Below are 19,651 nucleotides of genomic sequence, written 5' to 3'. Positions count from 1 at the left end.
CCCAGGTCACACCCCTCACTGACCTCTCCTCAATTCCCCCCAGGTGTTTTTGCATGGCTGGAATTTGTTCTTGAACTCCAAAAATGCCTTCTGCTAGTCAGGATGAAGGGTAAAGAGGGCGGATGAGTGCAGAAACTAGCCTAATGTACAAACGTAATATTTACATCTGTTGGCCCACCCACCCTACATATGGCCCTCAGAAGGTTGCCCAGAAAGGAATATGGCCCTTGAGTTTAAAAAAAGGTTCCCTGGCCCTTCTTTAAAGAATATCAGCAAGTAACTTTTTTCCACATTCAGTTTCTGACCACTTTAGAAAACTCGACCTAAACGTATGCCATCTTTCGTTTCACGCTCTCTGTCAGGCATCAAAATATTTTTTTGCTACACTGCTATGTTTTCGACTTCTGCTTTACAACTTTGGGTTTTTTTATTGATTGTTATGCATTTGTGTGCAGTACTCCCCCCCCCCCAAATAAAATAGATTCTATGATACAGCTGCTTTTGACTCACCTCCGGTGCCTAGGACCTTGAGTAGTTCAAAATTCTCCATGCCAACTTTCTCCTCATGGCCTGTCAAGTTTGCTGTTGAAGGGAAATTCAAAAACATACACTTTTCAGGTGGGAAGAACAAGGTAGAGCTGTGTGTGTGTGGAAGGAGAGGCTGAACATCAGGGAGACTGCTCCAAGACCCCTTTCCTGACTATTATGTATTACCCTGTTTCCCCGAAAATAAGACATACCCATAAAATGTCGTAGCAGGATATCTAAGCATTTGCACAATATAAGCCATACCCTGAAAATAAGACATAGTGATAGGCGCAGTTCTGGAGGGCACCAAGGAAGAGGCGAGGCTGGACGCGTAATAAAAAATAAGATATCCCCTGAAAATAAGCCATAGTGTGTCTTCTTGAGGAAAAATACAGTGGTACCTCAACTTACGAAGGCGATCCATTCCGCGGCGCTCTTCGTAAGTCGAAACCTTCGGATGTCGAAGCGTCCATTTTGTGCATGCGTGAAGTGCAATTTTGCGCTTTGCGCAGACCGTGTGCGCCGCTTCTGCGCAGGCACAGAACACACACGCGGTGAAAATACTTCCGGGTATGCCGACTTCGGAAGTCGAAACCTTTGGAAGTCGAGGCATTTGGAAGTCGAGGTACCACTGTAAATATAAGACAGCGTCTTATTTTTGGAGAAACACGGTAAGTTTAACTGCAATACTCCTTCTGGCCACCATGGCTGCAGTTCTTACCCTGCCCACTGTGGCTGCTGTTCTCACTCAGGTCCACGACATGCAAATGAAGGATTGAGAGTGCTGTTCACGGATTGGGTAGCTAGGGGGTTTGTTACTGTTGCAAGTTGTTGTTGTTTAGTCGTTTAGTCGTGTCCGACTCTTCGTGACCCCATGGACCATAGCACGCCAGGCACTCCTGTCTTGCACTGCCTCCCGCAGTTTGGTCAAACTCATGTTCGTAGCTTCGAGAACACTGTCCAACCATCTCGTCCTCTGTCGTCCCCTTCTCCTAGTGCAGGCACCCCCAAACATTGGCCCTCCAGATGTTTTGGACTACAATTCCCATCATCCCTGACCACTGGTCCTCTTAGCTAGGGATCAGGGGAGTTGTAGGCCAAAACATCTGGAGGGCCGCAGTTTGGGGATGCCTGTCCTAGTGCCCTCAATCTTTCCCAGCATCAGGGTCTTTTCCAGGGAGTCTTCTCTTCTCATGAGGTGGCCAAAGTATTGGAGCCTCAGCTTCACGATCTGTCCTTCCAGTGAGCACTCAGGGCTGATTTCCTTCAGAATGGATAGGTTTGATCTTCTTGCAGTCCATGGGACTCTCAAGAGTCTCCTACGTTACTGAGTACTATATAAGCCAGCAGGCTAAGCTATTGTTCAGTCCAGGACTCAGAGCTGAAATAAAGAGCTGGTTGTTTTAAGAGCTGTGTCTTCATCCGTCTCCCACTACCCAACACTGGTGACAAGGATGGGATGGATGCAACAAGCCACAGCTGGAGCTAAATCACTCAGCTAAATCACTGGGCTGAACACCTAAGAGCTGAATCACTGCTGAGGCTAGCATACATCCCTTTGCTTGGAAATTAAACAGAGGGTCTGCTGGTTTCTCTTTAAGGTTTCCAGACTCAAAAGAGAGCAGAGCAATTAAAGGCACAAAAGTCCTGTCCTCTATTGAGTCTGGCAACCCTACTTATATACCGTAGTACTCAGTAACTTGCAACAGTAACAAACTCCCCCTAGCTACCCAATCCGTGAACAGCATTCTCAATCCTTCATTTGCATGTTGTGGACCTGAGTGAGAACTGCAGCCACAGTGGGCAGGGTAAGAACTGCAGGTGGCCAGAATGAGTACTGCAGTTAAACTTAATACATAACACCCCTGCCTACCTGGATGAAGTGTTGAAAAGGATAAAGAGTAACAGTGCAAATCTAACCTTGTCTACTCAGAAGCAAGTCCTATTCAATTCAGTGGGGTGCACTGCCATGTAAGTGGGGTTAGGATTACAGCCTAAGACCCCAGCCCAACTAACACTGGTCACGATTTAATTCCCATTGAAACTAATGGAACAAGTTCATTGCCAACCTCCTTGCTTTCAGTGGGATCCACATCAGAAACCTATGTAGTACATGTCTACTCGGAGGAAAGCCCTGCTGAGTTCAACGGGACTTACTCCCAGGTAAGTGCAGAAAGATTGCAAGCTTAGGACTGGATCCAGTGTTGTGTTAGTCCTAATCAAAGACCCACTGAAATTAACTAACATGACTGAGGTCCATTCATTTCAATGGATGAACTTATGCAAAACCACCCCTAGTCTTCACAAACTTTAGTTGGATTGGGGTCCACATATTTTACTTAATGGAGATAGAAGGGCCATGCATGGGGGGTGGGGCAGTGTGAGCCATAATCTTCTCAATTACTCATAAAGAAGTTAAATTTGATTCTGCCTTCTGGCATTCTGGGGCCTATTGCTATTACAAGCATTAATAATAAATATAATATTATTAGATACTATGTCTTAACCGGACTTCAGCACAAGGTCCTAGGTCAGGTTACAGCAATGTACCATTACAATACAGTACTGAAAAAAGCTAAAACAATTTACGTTCAGAAGATTTACAAAGTGTTACAAGATCAACTGGTGCTTATTTCCCCCCCTAACAGTATTGAAGTGATTTAAGAGGAATGAAACAACTTTTAAATTAAACATGCTGGTCCGTTTTTTTTAAATAAAGGTGGTCACTATTTATTTATTTATTTATTTATTTAACAACTTTCTAGAAAAGAAAATTAGAAAAATTGACAGAAAGCATTTACACTGGGTATGTTGAATACCTTGGGCTGTATCCAACGTTAGTCCTGCTCGGAGCAGACACATTGAAATGAATGGACCTGGCTAACTTCAGCCTAATATTTTCAACAGGTCTACTCTTGAGTGGAATTTAGCTGGATACGACCTTTGGGGTCTTGCAAATGATGCGTTCTGCTACACCCGTTTCCCCGAGTCTACAGATGAAACTCAGAAAATTAGAATATCGTCGAAAAGTGCATTTATTTCAGTAATGCAACTTAAAAGGTGAAACCAATGTATGAGAGATGCATGACATGCAAAGCAAGATATGCCAAGCCTTTATTTGTTGTAATTATAATTATTCGTCGTTAGGCGGGTCAATTATAAATGGAATGGAAGTAATGAAATGTAATAGCGACGTTTATTTTTGTTTAACTATTGTAACTATTTGTTTTATTGCTGTGGAATTTCCAAAAGAAAGCATTTGTAAAAAAATAAAAGAAAAATAAAAAACAAAAAGTGGCATTACTGAAATAAATGCACTTTTCGACGATATTCTCACCTATACACTTAGGCCCAACCACAAGGACCCACCACAAAATCTCTGGCTATGGGGCACAGGGTGGGTGGGGCATTGTGCCAATGGTGCTGAGCCACTTCTGGCCCTCCTTCTCCTCATGGCACACTCCCTTTGCTCTGGCACAGCACAGGTCCCCACCCTCTTCCCTGGGGTTCTCGGGTGCAGAGGGGAGGAGGCCCCATTTCCGGCCTATGAGTCACAACTTGGCCAACTCTGAGAGGGGGGGGGAAACGGGCCTGCACTTGCCCACAGGAACACCTAGCCCAAGAAGAAGGCCTGCCACAAAAACTCAGCCACTACAAAACACCCTCTGTGGGGCTGCCGCCCGGTGGCTTATAACTTACAGTGTTTTCTAATTTATTGCTACCGATAATTGCACATTTATGGCCACATTCTTCACTTTAAAACAGGGTGCTGAGGGGAATAGTTCCCAGGAATGTTTGGGCGGAAGCCATGAAAGTTGCAGTGGAATCCTGGTGCTTTAAATACATGTGGGATGTGGCCTATATGTGGGTATCAATATTTTCTTAGTCTTATATGTCATGCTTTAAAAAGAAGGTGTGTGTGTGTGTGTGTGTGTGAGAGAGAGAGAGAGAGAGAGAGAGAGAGAGAGAGAGAGAGAAAGAAAGAAAGAAAGAAAGAAAGAAAGAAAGAAAGAAAGAAAGAAAGAAAGAAAGAGAGAGAAGTGTTTCCCCTTAATTGTTACCCTCCTCATTCTCATCCCCTCGCGAATAGGAAGTTTTGTTTTATTTATTGGCTAAAAGCATCTCACTAAATAAGAGACCCAAGTCTCTTGAGTGTATTTAAAATACAGTTGTCTCCCTGTTGTAAGCCTGCTACATCCCCGTTGGTTGCCTTAAGAACCTGCTTTTAATACCAGCAGGCCTCAGCTATGCTACCCTGGTGGGAGGAAGGGTGGGCCATAGTAACAACAACAACAATAACAACAACAACAACAACAAATGCCACAACAGTAGCATTCACTTTGAGCATGTGCAGAGTACATCTGCCATCAAGGAGTTTCTAGCAAATACAGTTTGCAAGCAGACAGGTCCCCTGTTTTCCTGTTATATAAAGCTCTCTCTCTCTCTTTTTTGACGAGAAAATATTCAGGTGAAGACCAGGTGCTCGAAGACTGTATAAATCGCCTTGCACTTGTTGGATCAGACCAAAGTCCATCTAATCTGGCATTCTGTCTGCAAGAGAGGCTTCTGGGAAACTCAGCAGCAAGGCACGAAAGTACAGTGGTACCTCTGGTTACAAACTTAATTCGTTCCGAAGGTCCGTTCTTAACCTGAAACCATTCTTAACCTGAGGTACCACTTTAGCTAATGGGGCCTCTCACTGCCGCCGGCGCACGATTTCTGTTCTCATCCTGAGGTAAAGTTATTAACCCGAGGTACTACTTCCAGGTTAGCAGAGTCTGTAACCCGGGGTGTTTGTAACCCGAGGTCCCACTGTATACCGCCTTCCCCACAAGCAAGGCCTGCTCTCTGTTCTCAGCATCTAGTACTCAAAGGTATACTACTTCTCAACATGGAGGTTCCACATTTGCCCAACCAGGTGCCCACCAGATATTTTGGACTACAGCTGTGCTAGCTGGGACTGATGGGAGTTGTAGTCCAAAGAGTCTGGGGAGCATCAAATTGGCAAAAGTTGCAATAGACAACTCCACTTTAAAACCCACCTGGCTTGCCCTAAACTGGGGTGCATGGAGAAGGAGGGAAGCAGTCATCTATAGCTTACGCTGCCTGGTGCACAGTTACCTGTATATGACTCTGTCTGAGATAGTCAAGTGCATTTGGACGAGAAACGAGAGTGGATGGAGTGCATTTCAGGTCATCCATAAGGAAGTGGCCTGGCCTGACAGACGGTGTGATTGAGCAACTCCTAACCTTCGCCCAAATTAAGACATTTGCCCCAGCCTGGCATGCAAGGTACAGTTAGGATGCTGCTGCCAGACTCTCACATTCTGCTTCTCATATGCCAAAAGGATTGAGAAACATGTGCCTCTTGTGTGTGGTGTGTGTAAATCAGGAATGGGAAACCCTTGGCCCACCCAATGTCCGTAGAATCATAGAATAATACTACAACTCCCATCCGCCCTAGCAAGCATTGCCAATGGCCAGGAATGGTGGGAGTTGAAGTTCAGCCACATCTGGGATAAACAAGGTTCCCCATGCTTGATGCAAATGGTTTTTAGTCTGTCAGGGTCTCTGTTTCTCATCTGTACAATGAACAGAAAAAAGGCTTTATATATATATATATATATATACACACACACACACACACACACACACACAAAATTACTCCAAGAATGGTATCGGATATCATGTTTCATTTATGCCAAGGCTCAACCTTTTTTTTTAATGGGGGGGGGGGGCTTTGCCCTGGGAACATGCAAATCAACAAACGAAAGTACCTCCTCTGACCGAGGTGCTGGGGAACCAGTGTCCCTCCCCCAAGATGCAACTTCCATCATCCCTGACCATTGACCATGTTGGAGGGGGTTGATAGGAGTTGGGGCCCAACCACATCTGCGGGACTCAGAACTGTCCCACCACCCTTGCCTTAAGAGCAAAGACCTTTGCCTCATCATCACAGCACCCACCAAGTTGTATCTGGAAGTGAAAGGTGGAGATGTTTGGAACAGAAGTCCCTGCAAGTTTGCACCACAAAGCATGTAATCATTGGTACCAACTACCCTTTATTATTCACTATTTCCCCACCTCTCTTTACATGGAGGATGCACGGGTGCTGAAGATGGCCAGATCGTTTTAAGAACCCCTCTCTTGCAGCCAGCCTACTTTTTTTTCAGTGGGGGGAGGAGGAGAAGGAGCAGATCTCTTACTCCAGACAGCCTTCGCCAGTACAGTGTTCTCACAAACACACACACCACTTCCCACCACCCACCTGCCAACCGCCTCCAGCCGCCCCTACGGCTCCCTCCCCTTGCCCCCACCTGCCAATCCAGGCGGGGGCGGGCTGGTGATTCAGCAACACCCACCCCCACTCCAGCTGGGTCGGGAGGCGGGGCGTGCATAAATTAGGGGCGGAGCTCCGCCACTTTGAAAGATAACACTCTCCCAGGCCCTCGGGTGGGATAGGAAAAGGTTCTCTTTCTTTTTCTCGCTCGCCCTCGACTCCCGACGTCTCTCCCCAACCCCAGGCGGGTCTAAGCGTTGCCCAATCGCGCCCTCTGTCTCTCAGCAAAGGTCTCCGGGCACAGCCGAGCCGGGATATCCGCTCTCTTTGCAAAGCTGGCTGTTTTAGCAAGGGCAGAAAGCAACTGGTGTCTCTCCTCCTCCTGCGCCCAGGTCACGTTTATCCGCCCTCCCCGAAATCCTGTGCATCACCGCCAAGATGACTCTCGCTCTCCTCCCTTCCACCGACCCAGTTTATGCACCGAGATCTGCAGTCACCCCCAATCTCTTTATCACGGGCAAGAAGCGGGACCTGCGTGCCGTTGCCCCCACCGCGGACAAAACCCCTATTCCAATTTATGCGCTTCAGTTTGATCTCACTCCAAATATTACGCCGCGCACTCCCGATCGTGTTTACACACCGCGATCGGCGCCCATAAGAAGCCGTACAACCAGCCGACACCCCCCACCTCCTTGTCTCTCAACATGCGCCTTCCTCGGATCAGGTCGATACGCCCCCCGATGCGTTCCCTGCGCTCCAGCAGCGCCCTCTCCTCCTCCTCCACGCGCCTCCAACCGGGTCCTGAGCCGAAACCCAAGGTCCCACCCCGCCGCCGCCACTACGGTGCGCCCTGCTGGGGGTCATCTTGTCATTCCCGGAGGAGGAGGCGCCGCCTGCAGGGTCGGCAGATTCTCCTCTGCGGGACCCTCAACGAGCCAACCCCACCCCCTACCCCGCGCGCCCCGGAGATCCCACCCAGGGGCGCCCGGGCCAGCGGCTCCACGTCTCCAAGGACCGCCCGCGCGCGCGCCAAAGGGGACCCACCCAGCTGCCCCCTCCCTCCACACACACATGCCCGGCTCTCCTCCCCCTCGATCGCCTGGTTACCGTCAGTGAGAGGCAGCTCCACCATCTCCTCCTCGGCTCCGCCGTCCCCCATGGCCAGGCCGGCTTCTCCTTGCTCCCTTCCTTGCCCTCCTCTCGCGCTCTCCTCCTCCTCCTCCTTCCTTCGCTTTGGTTACATGGTGCGGGCCCTGCGCTTCCTGGTGCAGCAAGCAGCCCGCCGCTGCCTCCGCCGCCTCCAGGCCTGACTCAAGCGGCAGGAATGTGACAGCAAGCAAGAGGAGGAGGAAAAAGCCCAGGAAAATCAGGGGACCCGCCCCAGGGAGGGACAGGGGACCCCCTTCCTGCTTAACGCGCCCCCTGCCCGAAGTTCCGTGTCACCCCCGTGCATGGATTCCCACCACACACGCACACACGCTCGGACTTCCTGCGGGGCCCCTCTCGGCCAATCCCAGGGACACGCTGCTTCTTGGGGAGGCGCGCTGTATTTTTCTCGCTGTCCTGCTCTTGCACCCCTGGCAGGAGCGCGATTGTTCCCGAGGATCGTCGCCACCTAAGTTTTACTCTGAGTAGACCCATTGGAATGAATGGATTCAAATTAGGGGCTGTACCTGCAGCCAATGCTCGCCCTACAGACTATTAGAGTGATTGTACAGGACTGATTTAGGACCCTTAATTTCAGTGGGTCTACTCAGAGAAAAAGTTAGATGCAATATTTAGGCATGTGCATTTGTTTCAATGGGTCACAGTACTCCTCCAGATAGATAGGTAGATCATTGTGCAAGTGAATTGTTGGTGTGGTGTTGAGGTTAGAGTGGATAACTAAGAGGAAAAGAATCATGTTGGAGGAACAGTAGAATAAAAATGTGATAGTTAAACCTCTAAGTAGCTTACAAAAAACCCCAATAAAATATACAATAAAATTTAAGAAAAATACATTAAAAAAATCAAAATGCAATTAAAGCCAGCAGTTAAGCTAAAACGACAGGTTAAAACCTATGCCAGTTTTTGTCTGAGTGCAGGCTTGTCTAAACAAAAAAGTTTTTAGCAGGCTTGGAAAACATTTTGTACAGTGAAAGCTAAGATGACCTATGTAGCCCAAATATCAGGTGGGGGGGAGGTCCGGAGGGTAAGTGTCACCGCGCTAAAATATTTCTTCCTTACAAGTGTAAAACAAATAATATGTGGCCGTTTTAATAGTGCCAGTTCCGCAAAATCAAAGTGGTCAGTGAGGCATATCTGGGGCAAGGTGTTGTTGCCTGGTGCAAGGTGCACAGAGTATTGGCTGGAATGGACGGAGAGGGATGGTGGAACAATAGTCAGGCTAGCTTGATTGTGACAGCTGCGGCATTTTGAAACAGGAAGGGATTGTGCAAGGGAAGAGAAAAATCAGCAACTAGGCCATGAAATAGCCTCTGTCTTTGGCCTCTGCTGGTATGAAAACAAAACTATGCTGGGGCTAGTGGAGTGTAGGAACTTAAAGCAGACATTGCAGAAGTGGCTAGTGTGTGTTTTGGAGGGGCTGCACTCAGTTTGCATCCTCACTGAGAACCAGATTTATTTGAAGCACCTCCCCCAGTTTAGCCTGTGATAGCAGTGGCTGCAGCTTCTTGGGTCTGGTGGGGCGGGAGGCAGGGGAGCCCAGCAGTAGGTGGCGCCAGAGCCAGTTACAGGCAGAGACAGAACCATGGAATTTGCAGTTACAAGGGGTCATGAGGGTCGTCTAGTCCAACCGCCTACAATGCAGGAATCTTTTGCCCAATGTGGGGCTCAAACCCGTGACCCTGAAATTAAGAGTCTCCTCATTCTCTACCAACTGAGCTATAGATGGCTCAGTGTCTAGTTTTGCCGCCATCCTCCCCGCTCCCTGCTCAGTTTTACAAGGGGCAACACGGAAGTCAAGGGAGAGAAGACAAGAGCCTGTGCCACCCCACCCCACCCAGACTAGATGTAAGAAGAAAGGGAAGGTGGGGGCTAAGTAAGGGCAGCTCAGGTTGGTGGGGTGCAAGCTTAAAACTGTGTACCTAGGTAGATAGATCGGGATCTACTGCAGTGGAGATGAGGGCATAAGGGGCACTGCCCCACCAACATCAGTCTGCCCTTAGCTACTACCCCCCCCCAGACTGCCTTCTTTCTTGCAGTCAATCCAGCGGGTGGTCCTCTGTAGTCTCAGTATTGTCCCAGAGAGGGGGAGGAGGATGGGGGCAAAACTAGGATTATTTGGCTCTGCCTATCATTGGCTCTGGTGCCCCCTGCTGTTGGTGTTGCCTTCCACACCACCAGACTCGATGAGCACCAGCCCAGACTAATCTCTGGGTTATGGTCAGGCAGGGCTTCCAACTCTCAGTTGTTTTAACAGCAAATTTTACCTTTATACAGTAGGCTAGTTTCTATACATACTCTCTCTCTCTCTCACACACACACACACCATTTCTATCCTCTCCATGCAGGAAAGCAAGAAGCATTAGCAGAGTTCAAGGACACATTCCTGCCAAGCTGATTTGCAGCAGCCACCCAGGATTTTTGACTGGATTCCTCACCCCTCACCCCGACTGACTTGAAGATGCCAGGGACTGAGCCTGGGACCTTCTGCATGCAAAGCAGATGCTCTGCCACTGAGCCACACGGACATTCCTTGAAGACATGGGAACATAGGAACAGCTCTTCCCTGTTGAAGTGATATAATGCTACTTTAAATGTGAAGTGTAGATGGGACATCAGCCAAGGTGTTATGTTACCAAAGGCAAAACAAGCTGGCACCTTTGTGAGCTCCTTTTCCATTCCCTGGCAGTAAAAATGCACTACTAATAATAAGTAACAGTTTGCTGCTCTTTCGTGGCACCCTAAACCAGCCTCCTCTCTCCCCCAAATGCTTGGGCCGGCCCTGCTTCTTTTGTGGGAAAATGATCTCACGCACCTCCTGCAATGTCATGGTGCTAAACGAATGCGATGTTTTGCGCTGTTCACATTCCACTCCCAGAAAGAGTGGATTGATAAATAACCATAAACTTTATTTTTAAATATATTACTTAACTGCAACAATTCGGGCCCATCACCCTTCATACATATGTACATACATCTATGGTTGCAGATGCTCAGACTCAGCCCCTCCCCACACCTGCTGTTCAAACTGGGTCACCTTCTTTAGAGGGTATTACATCACTTGCTTCAAAATGCAGTGATCCAGTAGCCCTGCTGCAGTTGAGGGAAGGGAGGGCACTCTTGCTCATCCGGCTGAGTGGGGACCTGGATGTCCGCCCCAAAGTCCTGTCCTGATAGCCCCACTGCCCACAGGCATCTGTGCATCCATTCAAATGACACCCTGCGCTTTGCATTCATTTAATGCCTTCCCATCGTTCCAATAGGATGTTCACATCAGTTGAGGTTTGGAGAATCTGAGAGGGTGAGCCCTCTTGCTCCACAACATCAGGATGGATGCTCGGGGGTTTGTTCCTCCTCACCCAGTGGTGGTCCTGAGAAAACCAAAACCAAAAAACACACAATGAATTGCAGAAGCTGCATGGGGCAATGGGTCCATCCGTCTGGCTGTTAACCAGAAGGTTGGTGGTTTGAGCCCACATAGGGATGTCTGTGAGCAAGATTCCCTTCCAACTCTACAGTTCTAGGATTCTGCAATTATTGCAGCCTTGTATCCTTCATTTTCTATTTTCTTCCTTTGATCTCTTCTTTTTTCCTTTATTGTTGTTATTGCTTTTTGTGTATTAGAAAATCTATCTTCTTATAATTTTGATCCCCACCCCCTGCTCTAGGGTGCAGAGGCCAAATTTTGCTAATGAAGGATTTATTTGTTATGAGCGTCTCCTAACACATTCATAAAACAGAAGTTGCGAAGGAACCACAAATTTCTTGCCATAGGACCTTCTCTTCATGCTGGAGGTCCTAGGTTCCACCACTAGCACCCCCACTTAAAAGGATCTGGGCCTTTCCAGATAGTAACTATTCCCAAGTGAGAGATTCCATCCCCTAACAGCGAATTCAGGTTATGCAACCAAAGCTGATTTGGAGGTCCTGAGCAAAAATAAGGCCCACTTCCCCAAAAGGATCTACCCACCCCTTTGCATAGGCTCTCCCATGGGAGTAGCCAAGATTTTTTGGGGGGTGGGGGCAGGGTTTTGTTGGGTGGGCAGAACCTCAGATTTGTATTTATTTGGGCTCTCCCCACCCCATCTCTAATCTCACCTCTCTCCTTGTCGCTCTTGGAAGTCTGGCTCGGAACTTCCCACTCTGCCGCAGCTTCTTCAAAGGAACCCCCCAGCTTTCCAAGGCGGCGCTGGCGGAAGCGCTGGCGAGGGGTGTCCTGCTCTTCTCCTGGGCATTCCACTGCAGGCAGCCGTGAGCTCAGCCTATGGCGGCGGAAGGGCGTCTGTTGGCCATCCAAAACACTGAGGGTGCTGCTTGCTTTGCAGAGAGGGGCTGGTGAGCTGGGGGTGCTGGAAACTTTGAGGGCAGCGGGGTTAAGAGGAGAAAAGAGGCAAGTCAGGAGACAGCAGAGCTGGGCAGGTGGTGCCCAAGAGAGAGAAGCCCCAAACCTCTCTGCAAGGCTCCATAATTAATAACAATTTGATTACTCACCCACCCTTCACAAGAAATTGAAATACAACACTAAAAGGCTTTTAAAAAAAGAACATTAAAAACTTTGCCCCACAAATAAATACTGCAGCAAGAAAATTCTGCAACCTTGTTTACATTATGCTAATCCTTAAAATGTTTTGTTAATCTGCATAATTTATTCTGCATTTCATATGATTTATTTTAATATTCATTTTTTATTTAAATATTCATAAACTGCGCTCCTATATAAAATTTCACAAGGCGGCATACGGACTAAAAACATAGTATTATAATAAAAAAAGGGCCAAGAATTATTTATTTATTTAATTGCCGTAAAGGAGGAGCACTGAAACTCTTAGCCTCCTGGGCTAGAAACTTACACAGTCTGTTTAAAATAACTTAAAGCTACAATTTTTGGGAGGGCGAATTCTGATCACAACATAAAATTCCATGCTTGTGAGGCTATGATCCTGGAATACAAGCATCTCTGTTTGTGGTCCTAATTCCCGTCTTCCATTCATTTCTTGCCCTTTGGTGTAAAAACATCGCCAGGAGAGCTCCCACAATTATAAAAAGGAAACAAAAATACTTTCACACAGGCACAGGAAACCTGTGGGCCCTCCAGATGTTGTTGGACTCCAGCTCCCACCAGCCCCAGCCAACATGGCAAATGTCAGGGATGCTGGGAGTTGTAGTCCAACACCATTCTAGAGCAGGAGAGGGGGATCTATTTCAGCCTGAAGGCTATACAGTGGTACCTTGGGTTACAGACGCTTCATGTTACAGATGCTTCATGTTACCGACTCCGCTAACCCAGAAATAGTACCTCGGGTTAAGAACTTTGCTTCAGGATGAGATAGGGTTGCCAGACTCAATAGAAGACAGGACTTCTGTGCCTTTAATTGCCCTGCTCTCTTTTGAGTCTGGAGACCTTAAAGAGAAACCAGCAGACCCTTTGTTTAATTTCCAAGCAAAGGGTCTGCTGGTTTCTCTTTAAGGTTTCCAGACTCAAAAGAGAGCAGGGCAATTAAAGGCACAGAAGTCCTGTCCTCTACTGAGTCTGGCAACCCTAGGATGAGAACAGAAATCATGCGGTGGCAGTGGGAGGCCCCATTAGCTAAAGTGGTACCTCAGGTTAAGAATGGTTTCAGTTTAAGAACGGACCTCCGGAACAAATTTCAGTTCTTAACACGAGGTACCACTGTATTCCCTTTCAGCAACCTGCTTGGTGCGGCGGGGCTCATGCCAGTGGTGTTTGGGGCCAAAAGCAAAAGTGGGGAGAGCAACAGATGTCAATTTTCCTTTAATACATTAGGCTGCTTTACACACACACACACACACACACACACACACACACACACACCCTTCTCTGTCCTCCAGCCAGGCAAGAAATAGGCATTATCAGAGTTCAAGGATACATTCCAGCCAGGCAAAACCATTCAAGGAGGGTGAGGGGCGTGGCCTGGAGAGAGTTGTTGAGAGCCAGACAGAGGCCTGGAGGGTTGCGTTTGGCCCCTGGGACTGAGGTTCCCCATCCTTGGTTCCAGAGAGCCACCACTTTTGCCCCCATGCATTCAAATATACTAGTGAAAGCTGAGAGCGAAAACCTCTCTCCACTGCCCCTGCCACGGCTTTCTCCTCCCTTTCTTCACCTGTCCCATCAGCCCCATGTCCTTCTTGCCCTGTTAGGCTCTCGCTGCTCCCAGCCCCCTCAGCCATGGGGCGCAGCTGCTCATGGGGGGCTTCCCGACGGTGTTTCACCAGCTTCCGTATTTTCTCAGCAATCCAGTTACTCTTCCTGTGAGGTAAAAAGCGGGTGAGATAAAAGAGTTGTGGGGAGGAAAGGAAAAGGGAAGCTAAAGGATGGGGTGTTCTGGACAGTTAACAGGAAGGACCTTCTACACTCAGTGCATCACTAGACTATGGAACTGGCTCTCTCAAGAAGTGGTAAGTGACAGTAGCTAGTTTGGATGACTTTAAAATACAGCTACAACTACTAGTCATGATATTATCTCTGGCATAATCAGAAGCTGTATCAGAGCTCCACAGGATTATTGGTTCAAAATTGGGAAAGGAGTACGACAAGGTTGTATATTGTCTCTCTGCTTATTTAACTTATATACAGAATTCATCATGCGAAAGGCTGGACTAGATGAATCCCAAGCCGGAATTAAGATTGCCGGAAGAAATATCAACAACCTCAGATATGCAGATGACACAACCTTGATGGCAGAAAGCGAGGAGGAATTAAAGAACCTTTTAATGAGGGTGAAAGAGGAGAGCGCAAAATATGGTCTGAAGCTCAACATCAAAAAACCCAAGATCATGGCCACTGGTCCCATCAGCTCCTGGCAAATAGAAGGGGAAGAAATAGAGGCAGTGAGAGATTTTACTTTCTTGGGCTCCTTGATCACTGCAAATGGTGACAGCAGTCACGAAATTAAAAGACGCCTGCTTCTTGGGAGAAAAGCAATGACAAACCTAGACAGCATCTTAAAAAGCAGAGACATCACCTTGCCTACAAAGGTCCGTATAGTTAAAGCTATAGTTTTCCCAGTAGTGATGTATGGAAGTGAGAGCTGGACCATAAAGAAGGCTGATCGCCGAAGAATTGATGCTTTTGAATTATGGTGCTGGAGGAGACTCTTGAGAGTCCCATGGACTACAAGAAGATCAAACCTATCCATTCTGAAGGAAATCAGCCCTGAATGCTCACTGGAAGGACAGATCCTGAAGCGGAGGCTCCAATACTTTGGTCACCTCATGAGAAGAGAAGAATCCTTGGAAAGACCCTGATGTTGGGAAAGATTGAGGGCACTAGGAGAAGGGGACGACAGAGGACGAGATGGTTGGACAGTGTTCTCGAAGCTACGAACATGAGTTTGACCAAACTGTGGGAGGCAGTGGAAGACAGGAGTGCCTGGCGTGCTATGATCCATGGGGTCACGAAGAGTCAGACACGACTAAACGACTAAACAACAACAACAACAAGAGAGAATAAAGAATGGCCCTGTTTTAATCTGGTACGTGTTGAGAAGGTGAAGTATTAGCCAATTGGAGCATGCTTGTCACAAGCTCTGCTAGTGATATAAGAAAACATTGGGGTTACCTTTTACAGCCCAACTCCCCATCAAGGGACCCAGTATCATTGTAGGTCAGAGAAGAAAGAGTAGAGGCAAGAACCAATTGAAAAATGCAAGGCTGATCTTTATTTTCTGTTGAAATAGAATCCCCACCACCACTCTGCCTTGCAAGGAGGCGAGAATCCAGAACAAAGCTATGTGGCAACTTTTAAAGACGTTAGAAATTACCCAACCCTCAGCCTAAAACCACTCAAAAGCATCATACGAATGCCATAGAAAGAGGCAGGTCTACAACAGAAATTTGAGTGTGTCACTTGTCTCCTGTCTGTCAAGATACCCGATGATGCTCGCTGATTGCCTTTTCCTAGCCAGTCCGGCCCATTCTTTTGAAATGGTAAATCTGGGTTCTTGAATCCATTGCCACAGGCCTACCCATTCTGGTGAGAAGTTTATCTATTTGAAGGATTTGTTGGATTTTTAAGTGAAAAAAACTATTGGGAAATGTTTTTTCAAGATACTTCCTTCTACTCCATAGAAAATATTTGGGTTCATTGAGAGTCAAGATGGCTTCAGGATTGCTCTATGAACTCAAATAAAGTATCTATTTCCCCCTGGAAATATTTCCTAATTTTTGAAGGGCGAAGGATTCATTTTCTGTGCATGGGGTGGGGATGTCCGCTATGTGTGCACCTTAAAAAATTGTGTAACACTAGGATTTAGAACAGAAGGTTGGGGAACCTGTCAATCCCTCCAGGTGCTGCTGGAACTGCCATCATGCCCAACCATTAGCTGTGCTGGAGGGGGCTGATGCATTAAGGGTTCTTATGAAGACCCCAGGGACTAGAAGTTGCCAAATTATTCTTGGACTTACTTGCCACGAGGAAGTGTTGGCTCCAGCACCCGGTACTGGTCCATGATTTTCTCCACCAGCTTCTGCTTCTCCCGACGCAGCTCGCCCAGTTTGTCTCTAAGGAGGAAACCGAGTGGGATTTTATGCCAAGGTCCTCCAGGATGCAGGGGGTGCTGGAGGTGTTCAGGACAGCGTAGAAAACTTCAGAGGAGGCCCTTATGGAGTTCTTGTCTTGGATGTGCAGGCATCTACTAGGGCCACACAGCTATCAGCTACCCGATGTCACACACTTGCATCTGGCACTCAATTTAATTAGCACTGAAGGCAACCCACAGTTGCAAAGGAACAATCAGGACTCTAAGGGCTGTTCTTTTGCAGCTACAGTTTTAAATGACACATGTGGAGGAAAATGGTCTTCTGGGCTAAATCAGGACCCCTGGTGGGCCAAATCTGGCCATTGGCCTAGTGCAGGCATAGGCAACCTTGGCTCTCCAGATGTTTTGGAACTACAACTCCCATTATCCCTAGCTAACAGGCCCAGTGGTCAGGGATCATGGGAGTTGTAGTTCCAAAACATCTGGAGAGCCCAGGTTGCCTATGCCCGGCCTAGTGGTTTCCCATGCCTGCTTGGCAAATTGTATTTATTCATCAACTGATTAGCTACTATTCCTTTAATCAATAACTACTGTAGCTTTAGGTCTATTTCCACTTGTTTTAGTGGCATGCATTAATTCGGCCTGTGGGCAAGAGGTTCCCCACAGATTTCATTCATTCATTCATACATCAATCAATCAATCAATCAGCTACACTTTATTTATTCTACTTAGCATCTGTCTCTACTTGTTTCACAGGTGGATTGTCTCCCACTCACAGGTACTGGCGCTGCTCCTCTTGGTAATGCTCTCGGCTCTCCATGCTGTGCTCCAGCAGGCGTCTGTTCTCCCTGCCTAGCACCTGAATCTCTTGAAGAAGGTGTCGGTTCTCCTCCTCCTGGTTCCCTTTCAGCTGGGCCAGTAGCTACGGGTTGTGGGAGGTGGGGAGAAAGAGCATCCCGTTAACGGGTGGAATTAACACCCACTTGTTAACAAACACACAATGCACGACACACCCGCATGCTACCAACTCCACAAGCTGACTCAACTTGCCACGCTGGCACAGGGATTCTGCTGAAAAGGGTACCGCTGCATTTAGGGCTCCCCGTCTCTCCTGTCATGTGTGAGGATGCTCACCTTTGTCGTGATGTCAGCACACCATACATTTTCCTTGCTTCAGCTAGGAATGACATGATGCAGGAACGCACCATGTGATGACAATGTGGGGGGGGTTCTACACTATTGAGGTGTGGACATGTCCTTTCCATCCCTCCATGTCTTTATTAGCAGTATCCATATTGGATGTAAGGCCTCAAAAACCTATATATTCAGACATATGCAATTTCATGTGGCCATCCAGACCCCTTTATATGGCTCCTGCAACTAGGCCCAGAGGCAAATTAAGGGCACTGTGACCAGTTCCACTGCACTGGGCGCTGAATCCAGGGGACGTTGCAGGGTGTTGCAAACTATGACATAGGTAACTGAGCAGAATGGAAGGCAAGAGGCAATGGGGGTGCAGAATGTTGGCCTTGAATTTGAAAGACCAAAGCCTGCCCCTGCTAGGCCATGCCCACTCTCCAGGCCACTCCGCTTGCTGATTCTGCTCTGCTCCTTCCTCAAGCGGTTTCATTTTTGTCTGCCTAGGATGTGCTCTTGCACCGTGAAAATGCCTCTTGGTTGCCTGTCTGTACGAAGGCTGGAGAGATGGGTGGCTGTAGAAACCGCTGACTTCTGCATGGCTGGAATTAAGGCTACTGTACAAAGGGCAACAGTCCCGTCCATTAGTCCACCCACGTTTGCCCCAGCCCCACCCACGCTAGGAATTCTAAGAAACCCCCAAATCAGTGCAGTTTTGAAAGCTTCAGTCCTCCATCTTGATTCAAAATGGCACCCACCCCAGCTGTATCCAAACACAGGAAAACCTGCCCTGCTCCTTGATTTCAGGAACCATCATTTGAGATTTGGTTACGATCTAAGAGGTGCCCAAATGCAGAGAATGAACTACTTCTGAATAGAGGCATTCACTCCTGTGGGTGAGACATTGGGGGATGCCTCTTTTTAAGAAGATGCTGGCTTTAACATATGCCTGCTTCACCTGAAAGCAGCAAAAGGTATTGCCACATATTATAATCAGCATTCTCAGTGGTTAGAGCCAAGGAACAGCTTTCCCACTTGATCTGCTGCAGACATGGACTAGGCCAGAAGATGTGTGTTATGTATAAGGGGAGGGGATGAGATGGGGAGGCTATCCTTACTTCACACTGGGTGCTCAGGCGCCCCAGCGCCGTGTCCAGTTGCTGGTTCTGCTCCTTCAGGGCGTTGCTCTCAGCCTCCAGCCTCGCATGCTCCAGCTGTAGGCTGGTCACCCGGTTCTTCATTCCTTGGAGCTCCCCCTGGAGGTCGTCCCGTTTGCGTTCTGTCTGGCCCAATGCCTGCTTCACCCTGGGGAATCATAGAATCATGCAATTGTAGAGTTAGAAGGGGCCCGAGGGTCATCCAGTCCAGTGTTTCCCAACCTTGTGCCTCCAGCTGTTTTTGGACTACAACTCCCATCATCCCTAGCTAGCAAGACCAGTGGTCAGGAATGATGGGAATTGTAGTCACAAAACATCTGGAGGCACAAGGTTGGGAAACACTGATCTAGTACAACCCCTGCAATGCAGGACTCTTTCGCCCTACGTGGGGCATGAACCCACCACCCTGAGATTGAGGCTCATGCTTTACCAACTGGGCTATCCCAGAGTAGATGGCTGGGAGTGTCACAGAGCTCTTGCCGTGTACAAAGGAGGTCCTTGTCCCCTTGGCCTACCCAGTGATGGGGAAACTCAGGTCTGGGGGCCAAATGTGGCCACCCAGGCCTCTCTATCTGGCCCTTGGGACTCTCCCCAGGCCATGCCCTGCGCTGGGCCTGCTTCCCACCTTCCATGAGTGTTCTTGCCTGCCTGGAATGTGTCCTTGAACTCTAATAATGCTCCTGTCTCTCCTGGATGGAAGACAGAAAGGAATGTGAGAAACTAACGGTAAAATTTGCATCCATTGCCCCGCCCACTTTTGCTGCTTCCCTGCCCACCACTCGGAAAGTTCCCCAGCAGGAAGTGAGGTCCTCAAGCGGAAAAAGTCCCCCACCCCATGCCTAACCTCTACCCAGTGCTATTCTCCATAAATAAACTGCAATGCCTAA

The 19,651-nt window shown here is 48.1% G+C and overlaps 2 protein-coding genes across 5 annotated transcripts in view; both read right to left on the bottom strand.

Moving 5' to 3' along the window:
- The window catches only part of RPS6KA4 (ribosomal protein S6 kinase A4), a 38,551-nt gene extending 30,277 nt beyond the window's left edge, over nucleotides 1–8,274 (bottom strand). The window contains exons 1-2 of one of the 2 annotated variants that reach the window (XM_035099333.3): nucleotides 7,916–8,274; nucleotides 511–582 (exon numbers count right to left, since the gene is read on the bottom strand). In XM_035099333.3, the coding sequence (XP_034955224.2) occupies nucleotides 511–582; nucleotides 7,916–7,967 (124 nt within the window). In that variant the 5' untranslated portion in view covers nucleotides 7,968–8,274. Of the gene's footprint in view, nucleotides 1–510; nucleotides 583–7,496; nucleotides 7,611–7,915 lie in introns of those variants that run through there. The other variant, XM_060269789.2, reaches the window with a different exon arrangement.
- A 2,586-nt stretch (nucleotides 8,275–10,860) lies between these two features.
- CCDC88B (coiled-coil and HOOK domain protein 88B) overlaps nucleotides 10,861–19,651 on the bottom strand; it is a 37,063-nt gene continuing 28,272 nt past the window's right edge. For all 3 annotated transcript variants that reach the window (XM_035098004.3, XM_088659993.1, XM_088659994.1), the window contains 6 exons: nucleotides 18,726–18,912; nucleotides 17,247–17,392; nucleotides 16,397–16,492; nucleotides 14,095–14,240; nucleotides 12,071–12,328; nucleotides 10,861–11,343 (listed from right to left, as the gene is read on the bottom strand). In XM_035098004.3, the coding sequence (XP_034953895.3) occupies nucleotides 11,297–11,343; nucleotides 12,071–12,328; nucleotides 14,095–14,240; nucleotides 16,397–16,492; nucleotides 17,247–17,392; nucleotides 18,726–18,912 (880 nt within the window). In that variant the 3' untranslated portion in view covers nucleotides 10,861–11,296. The remainder of the gene's footprint in view (nucleotides 11,344–12,070; nucleotides 12,329–14,094; nucleotides 14,241–16,396; nucleotides 16,493–17,246; nucleotides 17,393–18,725; nucleotides 18,913–19,651) is intronic.

The sequence above is a fragment of the Zootoca vivipara genome, chromosome 16 (assembly GCF_965207765.1).
Source record: "Zootoca vivipara chromosome 16, rZooViv2.hap1.1, whole genome shotgun sequence".
In the NCBI taxonomy this organism is placed as follows: Eukaryota; Metazoa; Chordata; class Lepidosauria; order Squamata; family Lacertidae; genus Zootoca; species Zootoca vivipara.
This window is presented reverse-complemented; position numbering and strand designations above follow the sequence as displayed.